Here is a 23684-nt window from a genome sequence, read left to right on the forward strand (position 1 = left end):
GCACTCCTGCTGCATCCACACAGTTGTCTCATTGCAGACCTGCTCCACCTCCATGCAGGTCCCCTACCCACCCAGTAGGAATCCCTTAAACAAGGACATGATTCCTCACCAGCTTCACATCTGCGAACAAGTATTGGAGCTACAATGTTGAATCCGGGTTTCTGTGTTGTTGGGTGAGCGTTAAGTGTTGCAGCAACGAAATTGTCAGCACCTGCCAGTGAGCCTCTCATCTTGCCTTCAGTTGTGGCAATGCTGCGACCCTGACTGTCATCCTGTATTATCTTTAACCTGCATGTGTGCACAGAGCTGAAGAATGATTCAGTCCCCCAGCAGGAGGCCTGAGCGGCCTGTCTTTTTGTCCATGCAGCTTGTCCTCCTTCTCCACAAAAACCTTGCTCTGCTCTGTAATAACAAGTATAAATGAAACGCTCCCTGTGACTATCTCTACTCTCCCCCAACCCACCTTCCCCGAGCCTCACCCCTTGTGCCCTCCAAATTAAAGAGCGTGTCTATGAGCCTGCGTTGGCCTGGCAGCGCTGATGAGGTGTAATCACCATGGAGAGGCTCAGCTGCTCTCTTCGCACCCTGCCATTGAGCTCATTAGGCCAGGAACATGAAGCAAAAAAAAAAAGAAGAAAAAAATTAAAGCGCAGAGAACGAGTAAAGCTGCAGTGGTATTGGAGGTGTTATCACTGTAGCATTGTGGTCTTGCTTTGAGTGAATGTGAGGTGGGGTTTGGGACGGTGGCAGCCAGTGTCGGTTCTTCTTATGTGAAGCTGAGAAAAACTAATTTTCTGCTGGTACTACTGTATTCTTGCAGCCTCATCTCTTTTGCAATTACTCGCACTATATTACGACGGAGCCCACACCATTAAAGTCAAAGCCGTGAGTTAAGAGCGGCACGACGGCGAGGATCTCTGTTTTCATTTTCTAAACACTTGGGACATGAACAAAATTCTGTGCATTTGTCATCTCAAAGGTGTGCCTTGATAGCCAATTTATTTGCTTATTTTACATCATTGTTTTCATTCACTTCATTCTTTATTTCTGTGTTGGAATAGGAAAATTGAGCCAGGAGGAGAAACATCAGCAACAAAAAACTCAACAAAACTGAGACACAAATCTTTATTTATTTGTCTATTAGCAACCAGTTTTTATAAACAAGGCTAGCATAGACAACACCCAGGCAAGTGTTGTAGCTGAATGAGTTAAACTAGCTACTATACTATATAAATATAAACTTTCAAGCAATCATACAAATATTATCACATTTATTATCAGTTAGGTTGCTCAGTGTTTCTCCTCTTTTGTGTCTGTCCTGCCTTGTTTTCCTTGTTTATTCAACAGTTTTTAATTCATCATAACCAGCCAAGTTGTGCTTAATAATGTTGTTCTTGTTATTTTGTGAAGACAACACACCAAACGTAAATGAATTTCTCCTGCCACATTTTTTTATTAGTTAGCGAGCTAAATGGCTAACCTTTTAGTAATGTTTACTTTATCAGGTTTATTTTTCCATTAGCTGCCTGTTAACTAGCCCTGCAAAATTAGCATCCAGACAGACACAAACCAATGCTCTAGCGTTAGCTGTTAGCTTAATAGATGTTGACCTAGCTACCATCATATATAGCTTGATGCTGTGAATTTTGTTTTGATAGTGCAGGTACACTATCAACAAAGTTTTCAAAAATTCCCAATTTTCCAATTTGCCCTAACTAACCTTCTTCAAGACAGACAAATAGCCCAGATACTCATGTCCCCACAAATTTTATTACATGATTAGTTTTCTATTAGCAAGCTATTTCTTTTAACATGTCTGCTAGCAAGTTTTGCGAGCCAACATCCACACAAACACAAAGCAATGACGTAGCTGAACATTTTCTTCCTCATCCTTGTGCATGTTTAGCTGTTACTTCCACCCTTACTCAACATATTATTCAAAAATCTCAAAATAGTCTGGGCTCGCATCGTTCAGATTTGTAGCTCCACATAGTTAGCGACCATTAAAAGGGTGCTACAATGGCCGCTATACAAACAGGATGACTCAGATGTAATGTGCTGCCTCCTCTCCAGAGCAAGGCTGCATTTATGAGAAATAAACCCATATGAAAGGAGCCGTATCCTGCTACTCTGTGCTTTTGTTGTCTGTCCCTCTCATCTCACACATGTCTTCCACAGAAATACAGGTTGCCTGCAACCAGACCCCTCGTCCTGGGGGGCGCAAATCCAATTTCACAAGTCACACTCAAAAGAGATTATTCATGCAGGTAGGGTGAAGGGTGCTTAGGTGTGTGTATATGTTCGAAGATGCTTCTTTTAAAGTGGTGTTGGCACGTGTGTTGCCCAAGGGCATTTCTACAAAAGGAAGCGAACATGCACACACTCCTCTGGGGGTGAGAGGAGACATCTCTGTGTGTGTGTGTGTGTGTGTGTGTGTGTGTGTGTGTGTGTGTGTGTGTGTCGGGTGGAGGCCTTTCATTTAACAGAAGGCCATCAGTGAGTCATTCTCCTAAAGAGCACCCTTGGGTACTAGTCTCGCTGACACACATGTACTGGCTGTCTCAGAACAAGGCTTACTGGTCAATGTTTAATGCCCCATAATTGGTTTTACTGACCAGCACAGCCTGCAGGATGCCAATGCTGATTTGAAGCCTGGCAGCTGAGGCTGACCACCACTGCAGTCCTACCTGGTCTTTTATTGTGCATTGTTAGTTAGGTTTGATTCATATTATCCACAGTGAGAAGTTGTCTGGACGTCATTACATGGATTGAACTGTCAAGGTTAATCCACACAATCATGTCTTCAATCCCTTCTTCCTTTTCCGTGTCTGCTCTACTTAAACCTGCCCAGACATAATCACAGTATATCACACTGATACTTGACCATGACTTGAATTTGATTTTGATACCTGAGCGTTGGGTTTCATCTTACTTCTTCTTGCTTTCTCTTCTCTTTACTAGAGAACCATGAGCACTGTGGAGGAGGAGCCGGATCACATGATACCATGAAGACAAGCCTGCAGGTCCTGCGCTGCCAGCTGCTGAGTGAGTAGACCTAGCCTGGGGACAGGGCATCAGCAGGGCGTCCTGGGTGTGCAAAAGCATTTACTTTAAGAGAAATGAGAGTCATAACTGGTTAACTATCATTTATGAATTAAGAGTAGATTTCTAACGTAAAATAATTAACTCAATTTGGTCGAAGATGATGAGTGGGTAGCTTGGTGTTTATGCTGTGTTCACATCATATGAGATGGATGGTAGAGATGGGAATGATTCCCCTGTGTTTGACTTGCAGGCATTTACGTCAAGACAGACAACTGAAGTTGGCTGTATGGTTGCGGAGTTGTCTGTGTGAGGGTTAAAAGTACTGTGCATTGACCATAAGACAGCAGTGATTAAATTTGGGTTAGCTACTTTGAACCACAGGCTTTGGCTGATGTGAGACATCCATTTTGTTTGTTTTCCAGACATTTCTGTATTATTAAATGCCAAGTCAGATATATTGGAGCTTTCAGGGAAGTTTCCAGGAATAGTTTAACACTTTAGCATTTTAGGTTATTTGCTTACTTGTTATCTTGCAGGTTGTTAGATGAGAGGATTGATCCCATTCTCATATTGTCGTTAGCATAGCTTAGCATAATGACTGAAAGCAGGGGAAACAGCCAGCCAGGTGACTACCAGCACCTCTAAAGCTCACTAATGAACACATTATATGACAGATAATCTTAGTTAAAAACAGAATTTTTGTACAGATGAAATAAAACTGATATATTGTGTTAATTAGTGAGCTTTAGAGTGGCTGGAAGGCAGATTTATCACTTTTGACAGAGCCAGACTAGCTGTCTACCCAACTTCTGGTCTTTATGCTAAGCTAAACTAATAGATGACTGACTGTAGCTTTGTATTCATGGACATGAGAGTTGTATCCATCTTCTCATCTGACTCCTGGCAAGAAAGTGTATTTCCCAAAATGTTGAGCTAATCCACTAATAAAGCCTTTTCTAAAATTGGTCTTGCTGTGTTCTCTTGGTGGCCTGTCATGCCTGAGTAAAAAGAACGTTCCTTTATTGCTTGAGACTAGGGAACCTCAATTTGCATACATCAGGTACTGTACATCCATTGCTATCTCCCCTTAGTTCCTGTCATAGTTCGAGTCTGTGCTGCTTTAAATTCAGAGGACAGGATCAAGGCTCCGGGAGAGGATGTACAAAGCTCTGACAGGCTACCAACGCAGAATGTCACATGAATATGGAACATGGGGGTCAGACCGAGACCCACCAGGCTCCTGGACGGTTAGCTAAACAGCCTGATGATATCTGGTATGCACCCCGAAGCTCTACCTCAGGGCAGCGGAGCTAAAGGCTGTCTGCAGACAAATCTGCCTCAATCCCCTCAGAAGTGATAAACTCGGACTGGACTGCTGTGAGCGAAGTGCTTTAAGCTGTAGCAGAGGTGGAGCGAGGTCACACTGCAGCGGTTCTGAGGAGGAGAAGTCTGAGCGAAACGCTGCCGGCTATTGAATCTTTATTGAGACCATATTTCAGAGCCCCTTTTTTAGGTTTTGTTCAGATTGGATCTCGCCTTTGAATGCACAGCGTTCCCTTTTGTTTTACATGTTCAGTTGATCCAGCTGGGGCCTGAGTTATCTTGTGCACATTACACCTCCATCATCTTTTTACAGTGTGTGGCGCTTAAAAGCCCACCTGAAATCAGACATTTCTCATTTTTCTCTCTGGACCAGCCGACAGATGTGCCTTTACATCCTTTGGCTGCAGGCAAGAGAAGAGATGCTGCAGATAGAAGAGAACTGAGATGGATGATACCGCATCATGACAGACGTCAGAGCAGGAAGAGTTACTCTGCTTTCCTCTGGTCACCTTGTCACTGCTCCGTATGTACGTATGTACGGACGTATTGTGATAACACAATACATCTGAAACAATGCAGAGAACTTTCTTTTTCCTAGCAATTTAGGTTTTGTCTGGCAGCTTCAAAGCATAGACAAGTCAGGCGATTGCTTGCAAATAGTTTGAAGACAGCTACACACAAAAAAAGATAACTTGGAAGAACAGTTGGTGTGAATCATAAATGATTACACAAGGATGGAGTAATCTTCTCAATCTGACTCTATCTTGTCTGGTCTGATTAAAGTGTGTTGTTTGTTGGCTTTATAAAGCTGCGAACAACAGTGAAAATATTGAAATTCTCTCTAAGTGGAGAAAGCTGTCAGCATCTGTGACTGTAATGGAGTTGTGTAACTGCAGGCCTGCAATTCAGTGTGCTCCCCAGGTTCCAGACAACTTCCTGTTTAACTTTTCTCCTTCCTGTTAGATCATTTGCCGCTGTCACAGCCGCTGTAGCTAAATCATTATCCCAGTAAACAGCACCAGGACTCTTTGTTGTTCTTGTTTTCGCATTCTCCCTCCGCCTGATTCTCAGATAAACACGTCTCGGTTCAAAGCTGCTGTAACCTGACAAACAATTTGTGGAGCCTTCAAACAGGAAGCCATTATCCTGTTACGAAAGCTCTCCATCTTATCACAGGGCTCACATCTGTAGCGCCCTCGCCGCTCCGCCTCCCCAACACTCCGCCCCTGCAGTAGTCCTCCTCCTCCAGGATGGTTCAAGAGGTCCACAGGACGTGCCCTATCTGTCTGTTTCCCCTCACGGGACAGACGCTCTCCCCAGAATGGCAGACGAACACACCCAAGAGCAAACCAAAGGAATTTGTCTGTTTGTTCTACTGTAAAGACGAGACTATTTATATGCCCATGACATGTGTACATCTCTACATCTCCAGACCGAGCTGTCTTCGTATAGTTGCTCGTACACGGAACAGGAAGGAAAAACATCTCATCCAGTTTTTTTTTAGCTTTACACTTCAACGCATTACATTTTAACATTTGCTTTTTATTTACAACCCAACTGTTAATAACAGCAGTCGTTCACATTAACACAAATGTATGCAGTTACAAGCAAGACACGAAGATGTAGTGAGAAGGTTTTTTTTTATTGTTTCAGTAACAATTAAGTCACAGTGACATGAGGAGGAGGAGGATGATGATCAGTAGTTGTAGTCAGACTAGTGCCTACAATATGGGGGCTCAAGCCCCAGAAGTGCTGGAAAGTACATTTACATTTACTCAAGTACAATTTTGAAGTACTTTACTTGAAAATTTCTGTTTTACTCCTATTCTTTTACTCCATTACATCTATTTGATAACTTTAGTTACTTTGCAGATTCACGTTATTAATACAAAATATAATCAACCAATAAATTTTGATACATTATTATAGATTACTGTAAGTTACCCAGCAGTATATAAAGTATAGTTTAAATCATACGTCTGCCGGCTGCATTATTAAAGTGATTCTTATACATAATGAATCACAATTTAGAATTTAATATAGTATTTATTGTAGTAATAGCAGGAGCAGCAGGAGTTGTAGAGTTAGCAGTTGGCTTTAGTAGTGATATTTGTACTAATGGTTGTAGCAGTGGAGGTATGGAAGTTGCAGTGTTAGCAGTGTTAGCAGTTGGACTTTCAGTAGTAGTTGAAATCATATTAGTACTTATGATGGTAGTCGTACTACTAGTAGAAGTTTTAGCGGTAGTGTGAGCAATTGGACTTCCACAAGTAGTAGTAGTAGAAGTTGTTGTCATTATTTTTGTACTTGCAGTAGTTTTAGAGATAGTCGCAGGTGCAGCAGCAGTGGTAGCAGTAGCGCTAGCAGTTGGACTGATAGTTGTAGCCTATTTATAGTGATATTAGCACTTATGTTAGTAGTTGTAGCAGCAGCAGTATTGCTATTAGTTGTGTAATAATGATAAAGGTATGATAGTCAGTGCTATAGTAGTACCATTAGCTGTTTTGAATGTAGTAGTGGTAGTTATAACATTTCATGCATGTATTAGTAGTGCTAACAGCACTGTTGCTAGCTGTAATATTACAGAAGTCCATTGAAGTGAGTTAGGGCTGATTGTGCTCTGTCCAGGCGTGATAATCCAATCTTACCAGCAGTTAGTCAGACGGCTCTCCAGTCGGCCTGCTGATAAAGGGTTTCGCCTGCCTGAACCTGATGGATCTGATCAGTTTCTAAGACTCGCTCTGACAGCGCGTCAAAGCCTCAAATTAAAGGCTCGGACTACCTTCAACAAAAACTCCTCATTTAAGGCTTATGATTACTTTGATTTGGGTCTGTCAGCCTTTATCCTCAAACGTGAGATATGAATTCATTTTGTATTGAATAGAGGAGCCCTGGTGTGTGTGCCGGTATGATGTGATAAAGGCTCATTGGTATTCTGATGAACGCTGTAGATAAAGCTTTCTCCATTTGCCCCGAGGGGTTTGGGGGAATCCCATGGAGGTTTGTCCGCTGCTGTGGAGTGGTTGTGATTAGCATAAATGAGGCTAAATGTGATCCATGGAGGGGCGGCTGGGCGGTGGAGAGGACATCCTTAATTATTGGTTATGGTTCACTGCCCTGGGGCTTCCAAACTAGCAGTTATATGTGTGTTTATCCCATTAGATAATGGGGTGGACATACGGTAATTCCCTTTAGTTCTTGTACATTCACATCTCAGACATTAAATTTTCATCCAGAGCAATTTACAGTACAGTACACACACTGTTAAGGCGTATATTATTCAAACACCTTTAGTCTAGATTCATAGGTCAGGCATATCTGAAAAAACCTTTAAAGGGCTGGAAAACTGATGGTAGAAACAGACAAAAATAAATAAATAAATAAAATAATAATAATAATGTTGCTCCCATTGAGGTCATATCCTGTGCAAATTTCTAGAGGTTGTAGCAACATTCTACAATTAAATACCAACATTCAACATTTAGGCAAGCAAAAAAATGAAATATACATAGTATTTTATTGTTGTGGGCAGAGATCTTTAAAACAGACCTTCATGTTGCAAAAATAAAACACAACTAAAAACATTTAACATTTTAAAAAAACAACAATGGAGATTTTCTTTTTGGTATTTTGAAGGTGGCAATTACTGAATTGCTTCATTAATTCTTCCTAAGAAATCAAAAGTACCTCAGTTTTTGTCTGTTACTGCTTTCAGGCGAGAAATAACCAAATAACTGTGATAAAATAAACTGAGCTATTGCTTAACCTGTTCTTAAAAGTACAAAAACTCCACCTAGTTGGATGACAAATTACCAAAATTTGTTTCTGAGTCGGGGGCGTGAACCTAAAACATGAACATCCAGACTTAAGCATTTCTGCTATTTTAGGGATCATGATACACCTTCTGTTAGTAAATGCAGTTTATTCCAAAAGCACAAAAGTCATCACATCGGCTCACAGGAAGTGTTTGATATGCTGTTATGTTGTCCTGGAAGACAATATACAGTAAGCACAGTTTAGAAATGAATCATTCCAGTTCATCTCTCTATCATCTGCTTGTTTAACTGTCAACAACTGTCAACAAAAACTAAATCTTATTTATCTTGTTAGCTTATTTAACAGACACAGTGCACATTACTACATTAACTGTACACATGTGAGCTATTTTTATCGATTGTCCCTAGACAAAAAAATCAACAAGATTGAAGTAAAAACAGTAAATACTACAGTAAATATGTAGAGCAATAGTAAAAAGAGAAGAGAGAACATTAATCTGAGTGAAGATTTATACAGGACATCATTATGCCATATTGTCAGGTACTTAATCTTAATTCAGGTTTTTATCATTGTGTTGCAGTTTCAGTCATTTAAAATGTGACCTTGGCCAGATTCTCATTGGACGTATGCATGTTGTTCCCCACACATACTGCTCTGTCATCTCGCTGCCCAGGCTGCGTGACAGGGGAATAAAAGAAGAACTGTAACTGTTCAGAAGTACCTTATTGATGGATGATTTTGCAGCTCCTATTTTTGGCTTCCTGTAGAGCCTCCAATTCCAAAAGTGCCACGGCCAGCTGCCCACTGATGATGCAACACAACCAGCCTGGCTCCAGCACTTGCTTCATAGGCAGATTGTCACTGTATATTCGAGCCACATCGTTCTCCATCGTACATAGAATGAGGTGACCCCTGGAAAAAAAGATAAATATCCCACCCTCCACAGCAAAGTCGTCCCCCAGCTCAGGATTGATCATGCAGCCAGGCTAGTGTATATGCACTGATAGCCGGCATACCACACACTAAGTGCTCCGGTATGATTGATTAGGCTGCAAGACTCATGATGCATGTGCCTGAAAGATATTGTTCTTCTGGAATTGAGCCTTTGCTTATGAGTGGATCCATGGCAAAAAAAAAAAAAAAAATGTAATGCAGAGTTTCATCAGCAGGAGTAAATGTTATGATGTTTTTTTATTTCGGCAGTGTAACTTTAAATTCAGTGACAGCCACTCTGGCCCCTGTTCCCTGACATTGAGTCTAATAATGAATGATTGGTGGGACAAAGCCTGCATTGGATCAGTGCACAGGATCCTGCTTTGCAACATGATTTATTGATGTCCCTGATGGCATCAATGGAGGACTTCAACGAATGTCACCGGCTTCCCATGCATTCAAAAGAGCCCTAATTCAGCAGTTTTCCTGCATAAATTGCCCCTCCCTCCACACATCCTGAGCTTAGTTAATGGAAGACAGGTTGACACCATTAGTCAAATAAATGGGGGCATAATCTCATAGTAATTTCACGTGGGCGTTGTTTGTCTCCATGATATTAGCATGTGCTATTCTGTGATTATCAGCCGAGTGATACAGATAATGAGGGCAACAGGTTGGTGTGAGTGATAACAGTGTGAGCAGTGTCTCGCCCTCCAGTCTGATAAAGCAGCAATAAAGTAGAAGAACAATACCTTTAATTCAATGTCACAGTTGACATTTAACACACCAATTTTGCTATTTTTGTCTTGTTGTAAGGACATATTCAGAGAACTCTTGTTGTTCGCCTCCTCTTTTGCGTCATCACGACTGAAAATGGACAGACTATTTTTGTGGGTGTTTTTTGTGCTTGTGAGAAAATATCAAAAAATAGCCAACAGGCACAATGGGGGGAAAAATCATGCTGACTAGACGACTTGCTGAGCAAGATAAATGTTTTTTTAAAAAGTGCCTCCTATATTCCCGTATTTCTCATATTTTATTTTCCTTTAAAATGTCCTTCTTGGTCTTTGGTCTAATATTTTGGAAGCCCATAGGGGACTATATGAAAACAAAATTAAATTACACATGCATATAATGGAATTTCATATTATTTTTCAAGTTTGCATTTTCATTTTCATTTTACTCCACTATTGACTTCCATACTAACATGTCTAATCCAACCTTTTTGCTTTTGTCCATGTCTTACCACTGATGAAACACCCACACCTCTCCCTCCCGTACTCCCACAACACCTCTGGCCTACTCCTTGCATTTTCCCATCCTGTCCGACCTCACTGTTCTTCCCCTTTTCCATCCAATTTTCTCATGTTCCTCCCAGTGCTTCAACTCAATAATGGATGTTCATAAAGCTCAATTCACTTCTGGAGCCTTTTCAATCATTTCTCTAGTTAATTCACTCGCTGTGCCTGCTTCTCCTCTGCATGTCTTTGTGGAGGCAGGGCCGAGCTCTCTGTCTACGCTCACCCTGCTTACACTCTCACTCCATCAGCCAGACGCCCAACTGTTGTGACAAATTACACCCATTTGCCTCAGTTTGCAACACAGTGCACGTGTAAAACACATGGAAACACATGTAAGCCCGGCACACACACAGAAATTCAACAATGTAACATACACTATGTAGGTCAAAATAGATGGGTTTTCTACACGTTGCCACAGTGTCATGGCTGACTTACGCTATTGGCATGTTTTAGAAAGAAATTAAGAAGCTGTTGCTACATGCTAGGTCCGTCTCCATGTCGCATTTACTGTTTTCTGATTAAATCTGCCCATTAAGGCAAGACACTGGTTACATTGGTGGCAGTGGAGGTTTTTCTCTACTAGCCTCTGATCGTATGTTTTTTGCAATTTTACTATGTCATTATCTGTGCCCCCTTTTTTCTTTTTCTTTTTTTTTTTAGCTTTGCCGCCTCACTTTAGCTAACTGGCTAACTTTACTGAACACAGTAAAGCCTGTTACACAAATAGCAACTTGCAAGAAACCAGTAAAATTATTGCTCAGAGGTTCACTTGTATGTTTTTTACCACCTGCCAAACCTTGATTACTGTCTGTGTGCTCTGGCTAGCTAACATTAGACATGTATCGATGTGAAATTCAGATGCTAGTGGTAGCAGCGCTAACCCAAACTGCGGTACACAAAGCTCTACAGCTGGCAGTAGTGAGAAATTATCGGAGTCTCCCAAATCATTAACATACAGCAAGAGTTAAAAGTCACACAGCTAGCATTAGCATTTAAAAAAAAGTAGCATTAGCATACATGAAATTACTGATGTGTGACTGATACCCCCCAGTTTCTTCAAAAGTTGCCACAGTTTGTTTGAAAAATTATGAGCCCAACAATGTGATGCAGTTTTCATCCCAAGCCACCTTGATCAGCTGTCACCGAATCACACCTTGAAACTCTAAAAACGGGCCGAGCTGATCACAGAGCCTTACAAACATTCAGACAAATCACTAAACAGCAGTAATAGTGTGAGCTGTCTAAATTTAGCAAGGCCTTTTCTTCCTGTTGATCTCCTCATAAGCTCTAAGTCATTTCTACCCCTGTCGCTTGAAAACTTGTGTTATTATGACCCTTAATAATGAGTTTCCTACTGATGTCAAACAAGGATTCTCACTCACAGACTCTAAACTAACAAACCTGAGATATAGAAAGAGGCCGGTGTTATTCTCACTATGTATTCAGCAGTAATGAATATACGTTTAGTCAGATGTCTGAGTGCAAACATACTTAAAAAGCAGATTCTCCTCTTTAACATTTTTGATGCGATGTTTTTTGACTGCAATTTCCCAGCTTGGGATAAATAAAATATATCTATCTATCTAATAAAATATGATTTCAACTGCAAAATCCCAAATTAATATTAATCTGCGTGTTGGGTACAGATCAGGGTGATACCACACGTTTGTAATCACACGGACAAAAGAGAAGAATGTGTTCCTGTTTTGTGTGTGCCAGAGCATTTCATTTGCTCATTTCTGATATAACTTTGTTTCCTGTCTGGGTGTTATGTTTTATTCAGTAGAAGGCTCGGGTTGCCAGGTTGTGGCAGCCAGGTTCGGGTACTGATTGAATGTATGACTCAAGCCAGACCACTGCACTTCTTTGAGTCTTTTTCCTTGTATTTTTCTTCATGCACATTCTTCACTATAGAATCATTTGTGAAATGTAATCTCTTCTGAGCATCTCAAAGGGCCTTACCCTCTAAAACTGTCCTAATGTGACCACTATTTACTTTACCGATGATCAACAATAGCCCGTGTACTTAAGCTTTGATAGGTCGGGTTTGTCTGTCTTCCATTTCCCTGACTAAAGGATCATCTTAGGAAAGACGAGCAGTCATAAATCAAGGATGGCCATGTGTGTTATCTCCTCAGATATGGGTCTGGAGAGGGCTCCGTGGATTAGAGACGTGACAGGCTTGGTTAATGGAAGACAGGGCCCGGGCCCTCTATCCTGGTAGTCTGTGTGATTGAGTATGGAGGGATATGATTAATGATTCAGAGGCTGAGTTTTAATAGTCAGTGCTTTGGGGTTCTACTGTGGTGTATTTAAAATCCCCCGGTGAACAAAGAGGAAAGAGGATGGAGAAGCGTTTCTATGGCAAAGACATTTGATTTGATTATTGATATTGACACTTGCCTGGGTTGTTAGTTTTATAATATTCAACATTTTCTAAAATAAAATATTTTGTCCCTTTTTACCCCCTTTATGTTCAACAGCTTTCTTTTCTCACCTCTTCTACCATCTCCTTCTCCTCTGCCCCTCTTTAAAATGGAAACTCGGTTTCCATAGTTACTGAGAGAGCACCATAGTTAAACAATGGCCAAAACATCTAGGTCACATTGGTGGCTTTAGACTGTTTGTTTTCTATGATTCTCTGACTTTTCGGGGCAACAATGTAGTGTTAATCACAATTCTTAATTTTCTCCCTATAAATGCCAAACACTCCACGTCCATAAACATTATCTATTTCATGTTAGTGCCCTTTTTTTGCCAACTTCTTGGCTTCTAGGCTTTTATTTGACTCAAGCAAGATTCCCATCCAGACCCATGCCGTGTGTTTTTTCTATTAAGTAAGTATTAAGTATTAAATAAAGGACTTTGGATCTATATTATTAAAGGATAAGAATGGCAGTATTCTACGTTTTTCTTATTCCATTTCAAGTCTCTCCCAAACACACTGTCCTGCAGCCATCAACACTCAGGAGCAAACCAAATATAAGTGACTCCACAGCTGAAATTTGTCCCCAGTGAATGCACTATTGCTTCCTGTTTGAAGACGTTCACAAAAGCTACAGTTTGGGGGCGCCCCAGTTGCTCACCTGGCAGAGGTGCTACCATGTATTAAGACTGAGTCTTTACCCTCTGCTGCATGCCATCTCCCCCTCTCTCCGTCTCTCTCCCCTGCCTCTCCTGTCTCTCTCCAGCTGTCACTATCTAAAAATAAAGCAGGAAAAAAAAACTACAGTTAGCTACAGTTTCCAGCTGTTTTTTAGGAAATTACTGAGCCTTTTTAATTTATATCTATAGTAGGTATGAATGACCTCAGGGCTGAGTGCCACGGACAGGTGTGAGAAGTCAGAAAAGGGTTGAGAGACAACATAATGCATAGTTTATTTGGGTCTTTTTATGATAAAAAAATATACTACAGAATATTGCCTTATGCTTTAAGAAATGTTATTTTGACACACATGTGTATTTCACATGTGTAAACTTGCAGGCATCTTACACCATCTTCAGCTCAGCATCCTGTGGCAAAAACATGCTGCATAACCTCATTGACGCAGGAGTTTCAGATGTATTAATGCATGTTCTGTTCCGTTCTCAGCTGAACGCACAGAAACCCCCCGGTGGGAGCTCCGCTACCGTGTCACTTAAGCTGTGTTTAACAGTGTCAATAAGGGATGGAGGGGAGGGAGCAAAGGGGAAATTAATAAGCCTTTGCACGTTCCTCTCTCTATGACTTTCTTCCTGTCTGGATAACATAATAGGACCAATATTCCCCACAGGCACCTGCTAATGACTTGTCACTACTCAGTCTCCTTATGGGATTGAGCTCGAGAAAGTGAATCTGTCAGGCTCTCTGAGATGGTTGTAGCATGTTAAGTGGACTATTTTGACGCAATGGCTGTCAATGTAAAAATATCTTTACAAGTCATTTGGTGTAGTATTGAGCATGAAGCAGGTGACAATTACATTGGTTGAAAATGCACTTCTACATGATTAATTATCACCGTATTTTTAAGTTCTGAAACTTATCAAATGTATTAGGACTGCACTAGAAATGTATAAATACAACTAATTCTATTTAGACAAGATTACCTATTTTCTGGAGATTAGAATCAAATAATCGCTTGTTATTTTTTACCAGTGTGAGCTCTTTGGGCATCGTAACAAAGCAGTTTTGTTTGAACTCTCCATCTAAAGACGAGACATCCTCCCAGTCCTAGCTGCACGGTGGAACTCATCTAGTGAATAATGTAGTTAATAAAGCACTTGCCTGGTTGAAATAGGTGAGTGATAAACACAGGGGTTCAGTAGATTAAAGGCTGAGAAGCGTAATGAATGCAAGACAAGGCTACGTGTCTTTTCTGAACACCTGAGCAATCGATTTAAGCCGGCGGGCTGTAGTCTCATCTAACTTAGCGTAGCAAGATCCTTGAGAGAAAAGATGTTTAGGCAGACAAGACATGTTGGAAATACACACTTAAAAGGAAACGATCCAGTAATATTTGAGGCTGAAAGGATCTTCTTTGTCACCATGTGCTCACCATCAGGTTTCTCTCTCTCTCTCTCTGCAGGTGTTCTAGCATTCCTAGCACTGTCAGTAGGACTGGTGTCATCAGCACAGGAGCTGTACCTCAGCCAGACATCCCAGGATCCTGTCTCCATGGCAGCTGCCCACAGCAGCCCCCTGTCTGCCCCCGAGCCTTCCCCCCTGGACTGGCATCAGGAAGGCTCCAGTAGTGGGGAATGGTCGCCCAAAGGAGGCACTCAGTCCTCAAACATCATCCTCTCTACGGTCGCCCTCCATCCTCTGGCCTTGCTTCACACAACTCAAACTTCCAGCCTGGCTCATGGCGACTCTCCCATTCACGACACAAAAACTGTCACCACAAACACTGTGAGCACTGAAAGTCGCGTGAATCAGCCCCTGGAGCCGAGCTCTGATATTGTAAACCAAGGCCACATGCACAAATTGGTCAGGGTGCCTCAAGTCCATAACCCAGTTACTGTCAGCACTAACCAGGCCAGCAGCAGCAGCAGCCCTAAATCTCCCAGCACAGCGGCCCCAAATATAGATGTGGAGTCTACCGCCAGGGGGGCTCCAAACCCCCTGGCTCTTATGTCCAGCTCTGGATCAGACAGAGGAGATACACTCGCTGCACACCACGTAGAGCCTCAGAAGTTGAGTGTGGAGGAGCCCACAGACCCCAGCCGGCAGTATGTTCCGTATCTTGAGCGCCCCTCCTTGACCTCCCTTTCCTCTTCGTCAAAGGATGCTGACCTCGCACTAGGCCTGAAACTCAGGGAGCATGCTCGGGGCGCCGCACACCACGCCATTACCCTGAGGGAGGTGCACGCAGTGAACGAGCCCCCCACCGATGAACTGGTGCTTGAGCCAAACGTCGGGTCTGTCAGTCCAGTCCAGAGACCGCCAGAGAATCTAACTTACACTGCTTCCACTCCAGCCCTGCCCACTGAGCCTAGCCGCAAGACACAGAATCCAACAATCATCCCAAATAACCACACTGCACCTAATGAGACCACCACTGAGGAGGGTCATGGTCAGGTAGTCCATGCTAATGGCACAGACAATGCCCCTCTGGGACACTGGTTGGGGAATGTAACTGCATATGGAGGGCTGCTCTCTAACAGCAGCTCGGTCGAGGAGGTGCCTGCTCAGGGGAACAGCTCGGAGCCCCCTTCAGAGCCCAGTGGGAACTTCTTGAACAGGCAGGTGCCTGCCACTACACAGGACCCCTGGACGCCAGGCAACAGCTCAGGCCCCACCGTTGACTCCCCGCCCTCCCGCATGACCATCTGCTTGAGCAGGATGGACATTGTGTGGATCGTGCTGGCCATCAGCGTGCCTGTGTCCTCGTGTTGTAAGTAATGTCAGAGCACCTTTAGAAAGGTGAAACTACTGAATATAAAAAGTGTCAGATTGCTGTAGATTTTGGCCGACCTTGATTTAAACCCATAAAACATACAATATGTTTAAGAAATTGGCTTTTTTGTTTTAGTTGGATGAGAAAATCAACACCGCTCTCATGTTTGTTCAGTAAATATGAAGTTACAACCTGTGGTAGGTTAGCTTAGCTTAGCATAAACACTGGAAACAAAGGGAAAAGGCCAGGCTCCGTCTGAAGGCACCAAATCCAGGAGCCTGGCCAAGTAGCAGTCAAGCACATAAACCACGTTAAAGTCCCAATCTGTCGTTTTTATCTGTTGGTGTGAGGATTAAACATGCAGGCTACAAACAAGGTCTTAATTAGCGAGCCAGTTTGAGACCTTTGGACAAGCCAGGCTAGCTGCTTCCCCTTGATTCTAGTTTTATGCTAAGCTGAGCTAACTGGCTGTTAGCTGTAGCTTCAGTCTTTCAAAGTAGTTTACTCTAAGTCACGGTAGAGTCATTTTGTAAAAAAATGTTCATTTTATACCCTCGCTTTTCTTCCACCTTCCTGGTTTACGCTTCAGGATCTGATCTCCCTCATTTTGTAGAATGCCTTGTGGCAGCCCCTTCAGGGCTTGATCTTGTTGCGGTTAATTGGAGAGAGTGCGATAGCAAAATAACAGCGAGAGAGGGAGAGTTTTTGCACCTGAGGCAAAACACATTTTTTTTAGCATTTCGGTCCGTTGCAGAAATAAGGATTTTTTCCCCTTTTGAGGATGAATAATTTTCCTGCATGATTCCTGAAAATGTCTTACTGAGAGACAGCTTTGCTGTTTTCGATAGCTCGAAATTACTCCGAGGCACAGCACAAATAGCTATTTCTAACAGTATTTTAAGGGTGGAATTTTTCCTTTCATCCACAATTTCCTCTATCAGTGACATGTTTTCGTGAGACATGACAGCCGCTACCTGAGCAGCTAGTCCGGGCGCTTGCTTTCAGAGGATATGTGAAGCAGTAGCTCTTCCAGTGTCTGTACTAACCCTCGTTTTCCCTTCCTTGTCTCCGCCTGATCTAGCTGTGCTTTTGACGGTTTGCTGTATGAGGAGGAAGAAGAAGTCGTCAAGTCAGGAGAACAACCTCAGCTACTGGAACAACGCCATCACCATGGACTACTTCAGCAGACACGCTGTGGAGCTGCCCAGAGAGATACACACTCTGGAGAGTGAGGTACAAACTACTGGCACACTGACTCTATTAGTGTACAGCGCTGCACACAAAAGTGGGGGGGACATTTACTTGATGTTTCACTATCAGTCAGCAGAATGCTTTTAATGAGTATGGAAACAACAAAAGAATCCATGTCCAATCTCTCCTGTCAGCAAGCCTGGGGGCCTGCTGAAGTGCACTTGAGCATGACGCTGTATTACTACAATTTACAGGGCTGCTATTGGGAACAAGCAGAGAAAAATTTCCCTGCAGGGCATCTATTAAGAGTACTTGTTAGTAACATATCTAGTAAATTGGAAGTATTATCATATCAGTACAGCACAGTTTCTAAACCTCATACCAACTAAACATCTTGTGACAAGCTGATAAAAGAGCTTTATGTGATGAACGGGGCTGTAGCTACCAATTAGGACTCTGAGCTCATAGTATTTCTTGGATTTTGAGGGGCTTTATGACATGAAGGAGGGCTTACAGTACATGATTACACACTTAGTTGATAGTTTTTAGATTACATATTTTAAAATTTGATATGTATGGTGAAAAACTGTCGGGATTTAGTGTTTTCTGCCAGAATTACATACCAGACAGTGTAGAGAAGGCTTTAAAAGAGCTTTTTGTCTTGATGAAAGGTGACAGAAATTAAGGGAGATATAATTAAGCATTTATATGAATAAATAAAATGTGAGATTCAAAAATCCTGCTTGCAGCCCTGGTAATGATGATAAATAGATTAGAATATTTGCTTGATGTTATATTGTGTTTTAGCTATATAACATGAACATTAATGCGTTCCAGTTAACAATATTTGTCTCCTGAGCCTCCTGATCTATTGTGCACTTACTGTAATACCAGTGCTTTTCTTAGTTTGCTGTATATCATTATGACCCTTAACGTATTTAATTATTCAACCAATAGTGAGACCACAGAAAATCTGGCCTGCTGAAGAAGTTTTAGTCTCATGCCAGGTTGGAAACTCACATATTATTCTTTTGAGCTGATAAAAGCTGCTAATTGGCTGGTTTTGTAGTTGAGAAAGTGAATTTTTTACCTCAGTTCTTTTCCATGTTTTTTTTAATCCATCCTCTGCTCATTTCAACCAATTTTTAAATGATATTTGGTCTCTGCTACAATGAAAAATATAACATTTGGATTAAATCCATCAACTTGTGCAAAATTGAGTGTTTAATGCATGACAGCGCCATCTGGTGGACATTATAACCTATAACAAATTATATTTTTCCAAGTGAGTTTGAAGTCTGCGAACTACCTCCTCCTCTTTTCCATGTCATTTTGATCCACTGTTGCTTTGTTCTGTTTGCATGTTTTTTGTCACCTTCTCCCTAGTGACCATTTCACTGTGTGTCTCCTTTCTTTTATTCCTCGGCCGCTGCTCAATGCTCATTCCTTTGCCGCCTGTTGGGGGGCGGCGTCAGGAGAGGGAAGCTGAGGTTGGATCATGTGTGGGATGCCCCTGGTGACACCCAGGTGTTGTTTTCCCCTGTTTTACCTGTCTGTGTAGAGCAGCAGGCTCATAGCTTCCCTGGTGCTATAGGTAAATGACAGTGCTCTGGGAGAAATGATCTTCAGCCGAAATGACAAAATGAGTTTGATTTGACTGGATCGTACTGATAAAACGGCCTGATTGCTGCTGTAAAGCAAATCATTTTGTTTTTCACACATCCCTCCTCCAGCACTGCCTTATTACTGCTGACTCACCACCAACAACCATTTCTACCCCCCTCTTAAGTTCCCCGTTGCCTTATTTCTTCTGAGTCATCCCTCCTTTTTGTTTCTCCACTCATGGAGCTTTTACATCTTCCCCTCCGCCTCCCTTTTGTATCTCTGCTCATCTAGCTTTGTCAGATATCTTTGTTCACCATCTCCTTAAAAGCCCCTGGGTGCACCAAACCCATATTTTATTCTACTTGCTCCCTCACTGGACTGTCTGCTCATTGCCTATAGAGTGACTTAGATACAGTAGACTGCAGCGTGTGCCCTAATCGTGAGCCCTGAAGCGTGAATCATGAATCACAGCTATTGTTTAACAGTTAGTACCCCTACGCTAAATTTTGTGTGTGTGTGCATTTGCAGGAGCATGACACCTGTCTACCACCTAATGGAGACTACAGCGGCAGCAGCGTGGTCCTGGTCAACCCTTTCTGCCAGGAGACCCTCTTCATCAACAGAGACAAAGCCTCTGCCATCTAGAGACAGAAAAAGAGAGACACTGTTGGATCCTCCTCTTCTACTCCCCCTGCTGTTGTTGTCTATTTTATATATGTGGTAAATATTCAGAGACTTCGACTTTATACTGTATATGACAGACACAAAGAGCAACCAGAAAGACGAGTGATGTAAACAGACATTATTTACTATGAGAATGCACCCGCATATTTTTCTGATGTACATTTTCTACAAAAGGCTTAATTGTGATAAAAGGTTTTTATTGTCTTTATAAAATACAGAGTAAATGTGGTTTTGTTTTCATTACAGTGGCTTGATGGTGCGTGCACTGTGGATGTTGCCACATGAAATCTGCTTTAGAGAGAGAAACGTGTTGAGAACATTAAAGCTGTTCTTTGTAATTTTACTTTTCCTTTCAAATCAATCCCAAAAGACTTATAGCCTGCTGAACTTGAATATAGCACCTACGTACTTGGGGGAGAGATTTAACAGAGATTTCCTGTTTGTGAGATCAGGGCCCATGTTTATCAAACTGTGCAAACTTAGAAGTAAAAAGTGCTAAAAGTGAAGAATAAGAGGAATAAGATATAGCTCTCAAGTGATCACATGATTAATCACATGTATGCACTGAGCAGGAACAGCAAATCAAAGACACAGATTTACTCCACGGTACACCTGCCCCATTGTTCTTTCTTATTAGTTTTTTAATCCCAAAATTACTCACTGGGGTTATTCTACCAAAATATATCTATGTGAATTACATATAGATCATAAGATCATTTTCTTTGCGTGAAATGTCTCCAGTAACAATCCAAACGTGAAATCAGCAATAATTAAATATGACACAAGATTGTCTCATGATAATACAAATCTTTCTTTGTAGATAATTTGATTAATTATGTGAGTAAAACATAACCATGAAAACTAAAACACAGTACAACAGCAGAACAGAGTGGGACAAAATTTAAAAATCAAATATTTACAGCGACTGTAATCAATATTTTTACAATAACAATGTATGAAATGACAGCCCCCCTTTTGGATTTATAGCCAGTTTCAGCTGTGTATTTACTCTCACCAGTGTCATGAATTTGTTTTTGGCAGCCGTTTTTGTTTTTTTTTTTTTTTGTTTTTTTCCAGTGAAAAGACTCTAAAAACCCTACATACACTAGCTGCTCACCACCAAAGAACAGATGGACACATGCTGGTGAAGATAGTGGCGCATTCAGCAGCTGAAGAGCCAGCTATTTCCCTCAGGAGTTGGTGGAGACCAAAAACAGAGCTAAAAATTAGTGGATATTGGATCTATCAACTATTAATGAATGAGAAGGTTCTTCTGAAACAGATGGATGTGTAAATGAAAAACTTTGCTAACAAGGTCGCTATATCAACTTAAAAGGATATCATACTGTATGGCAGTATGTGTTCACAACTTCTCTCTGCTGCCCCCAAGTGGCCAAGAAATCAAGTTTACTGCAAACTGAAGCAACAAAGACATTCTGCTCCTAGTAGAAATTACATCCAAAGGGGAATTTAGTATGTTGAATAGGATAGATTGAAAGATGGATAGGTGCATGGAATCAGTGCCAGCTTTATTCTTGTTCTTTGCACCTGTGAGATCTCTGCAGTTCTCTTACATTTCAAAGCATTGTTAAATAGCTTTTTTTTAAGTTTGTGAGTAAAAGTGAAGCATTTTAACTTTCATTTGAGTCCAAAATTTTACTTTGAGCACTTTGATAAATACGGGCCCTGATTTTGATAGTTGATTCAAGCAGAATATTTGGGTGACTTTTGGGGTGTACATCCTGCAGCTTTGACTGACTTAAAATGGCTTTCCCCCTCATGTGTCACCAGCTTCTCCTAAGAGGGACCACATAGATGTCTTAATTTTTTATGTTGGCCCTTTATATATCAGTATGCGTGTGAGTGAATGCCCTGTTTGTGCATGTAAGCATACTGTGTGAGTGTACCGTAAAGTGTGGATGGTTGAGCTCAAATGTGCTGCCCCCTTAACCAAATATCACTGTTACTTTAAGTCAAACAAGTCGTTGTATCACTTTTCAGCTCAGTTTTATCTGTTTCTCTGTATGTGTCTGTCTGTCTGTCTGTCTGTCTCTTGTCTGTATCGTGGAGTGGCTACTGGTTATATCCCAGTTTGAGAGAGTTTCTCAGCGCTGTAGGAAACAATTAGACCAACCTTGCTACTATAAATGTCTCCCTCCATAAATAATGTGTTTGTCCATCAATGCAAACTGTGTTTGTTGAAATGCTGAATGATTATGAATTAGTTGCTGGACCACATGATACATGTTAGAGGCTGTCAAAAATGTTGACCAATAAAAACACTGCGATAAATAGTGTATGCTGAATATTTACTGTGAGCACATACAGAGGCGGTTTAACTAAAAAAAAAAAAAAAGGCATTTGAATATTTTGTTTAATTATTGAACCTGTGGTCCTTCTATCATCTGTTTCACTTTGCATTGCTGCAGTTTCTTCAGTAATCAATGCTACCTGCCTCTATCGTCGCTAAAGATATTCTGCATTGTAAGATGTTGTTCTGAAATCACTGGTTCGAAAGGTGATGTTGAACAACACGGTCAAACATATTGATATTTCCTGCATTGGATGCTCACAGCCGGGCTTCTTGTTTTGCACGCTCAAAAGTGGATATTTTACAAAACGTTCAGTGGCACGGTGGAGCAGTGTTCAACATTATGTATTTTTTGTACTGTAGTATACACTGTACTTTTTACTGCTGAGCAATAAAACAAAGAAAAAAAATACATTGATTGACCCATTTGTCCTCTTTAAAACAGAATTAAATCAACAAACATTTTCTCATATTGCCATACCGGTTTACTACATAACAAAGCAGTGTTAACAGTCTCGCCGACCACAGCACATCCATTGATGCAGTGTGCTGGAATTTTCTCTTTGTGTACCGGTGTTGTGTCTAGTCAAGTGACCGGGAATATGACATCAGTTCAATAATCTGTTTACATGCCTGCTTTACTGCTGAGGAGAGGCTTAATTTGATGTGAGTGTTACTGACAGATTTGTAGGCCTGCTCAAATGTGGTGAAACATGAAATTCTTTCTTTTTTTTTAAGGCAAAATAAGATTTCTAGGTGCTGATTGATGTTTAACTCTATCTATGTAGATATCCTGGTTTACCCTCCTCTGTAAACAATTGCCTCAATGCATTCACTCCACTCAGGTTGTTCTGAAACTAAATGCTCATGCTGAGAATTTGGTCAACAGACAAAAACATTTCTTCCACTTTGAGACAGCAGACATATTAGCAAACTTAATCCTCAAAGCATTCTTTTGAGATCCATTTGACAGTTTAAAGCCATTTGAAATTAAAAAATAATTAACTATTAAGTATAAAATTTGAAGATTAAACTATTAGATACATCACAGGTTCATAACATGTGCATGTTAAGTGGAAAAAAATGGTGACATGTAAGGAATAACAGATGCAAATACTGAAGGTAACACTTAATAATGATAAATGATAATTTATTATTTATTTTAATTTATTTTTTTGATAATAAATCAAACCTATGAGATAGTTGTAAGTAGAATCATGGTTTTGATAAAGAACCTGAATCAGCTTTATTGGCCAAGTACAACATGTGTACACATACAAGGAATCTGACTCCGGTTTTCACTGCTTTCAGTGTACTTATACACAGCTTCAAAAACAACAACAAGAACAAAAGAAAGACAGAAATAGACATACAGCTAAATCCGGGATGACATAGTTTAAAAAAAAAGACAGGCAATCATAAACATGGAATGATTCTGTAGTACATGCAAGCAGGTGAATATATAAAGGTTTATAAAAAGCAACAATGACCAGCATCACATGATGTATATATACAAGTCAAGTGTTTCTGTGAATTGTAAACAATAAAAATAGTGCAAAGAAATAAATATTGAATGTATGTTCATGAAGTAGTGTACCATGTATACATGTCCATACACAGGGTGCAGGATTTATATTT

General features: G+C 41.0%; 1 protein-coding gene across 1 annotated transcript in view; it reads left to right on the forward strand.

The window, feature by feature from the left end:
* The window catches only part of tmem108 (transmembrane protein 108), a 45173-nt gene extending 24571 nt beyond the window's left edge, over window positions 1-20602 (forward strand). Inside the window, exons 2-5 of the mRNA XM_041961546.1 lie at window positions 2962-3045; window positions 14945-16252; window positions 17337-17488; window positions 19580-20602. Of these exons, the coding sequence (XP_041817480.1) occupies window positions 3006-3045; window positions 14945-16252; window positions 17337-17488; window positions 19580-19696 (1617 nt within the window). The 5' untranslated portion in view covers window positions 2962-3005 and the 3' untranslated portion in view covers window positions 19697-20602. The remainder of the gene's footprint in view (window positions 1-2961; window positions 3046-14944; window positions 16253-17336; window positions 17489-19579) is intronic.
* Window positions 20603-23684: the final 3082 nt, after the last annotated feature.

This window comes from Chelmon rostratus, chromosome 20 (genome assembly GCF_017976325.1).
Source record: "Chelmon rostratus isolate fCheRos1 chromosome 20, fCheRos1.pri, whole genome shotgun sequence".
NCBI lineage: Eukaryota > Metazoa > Chordata > Actinopteri > Chaetodontiformes > Chaetodontidae > Chelmon > Chelmon rostratus.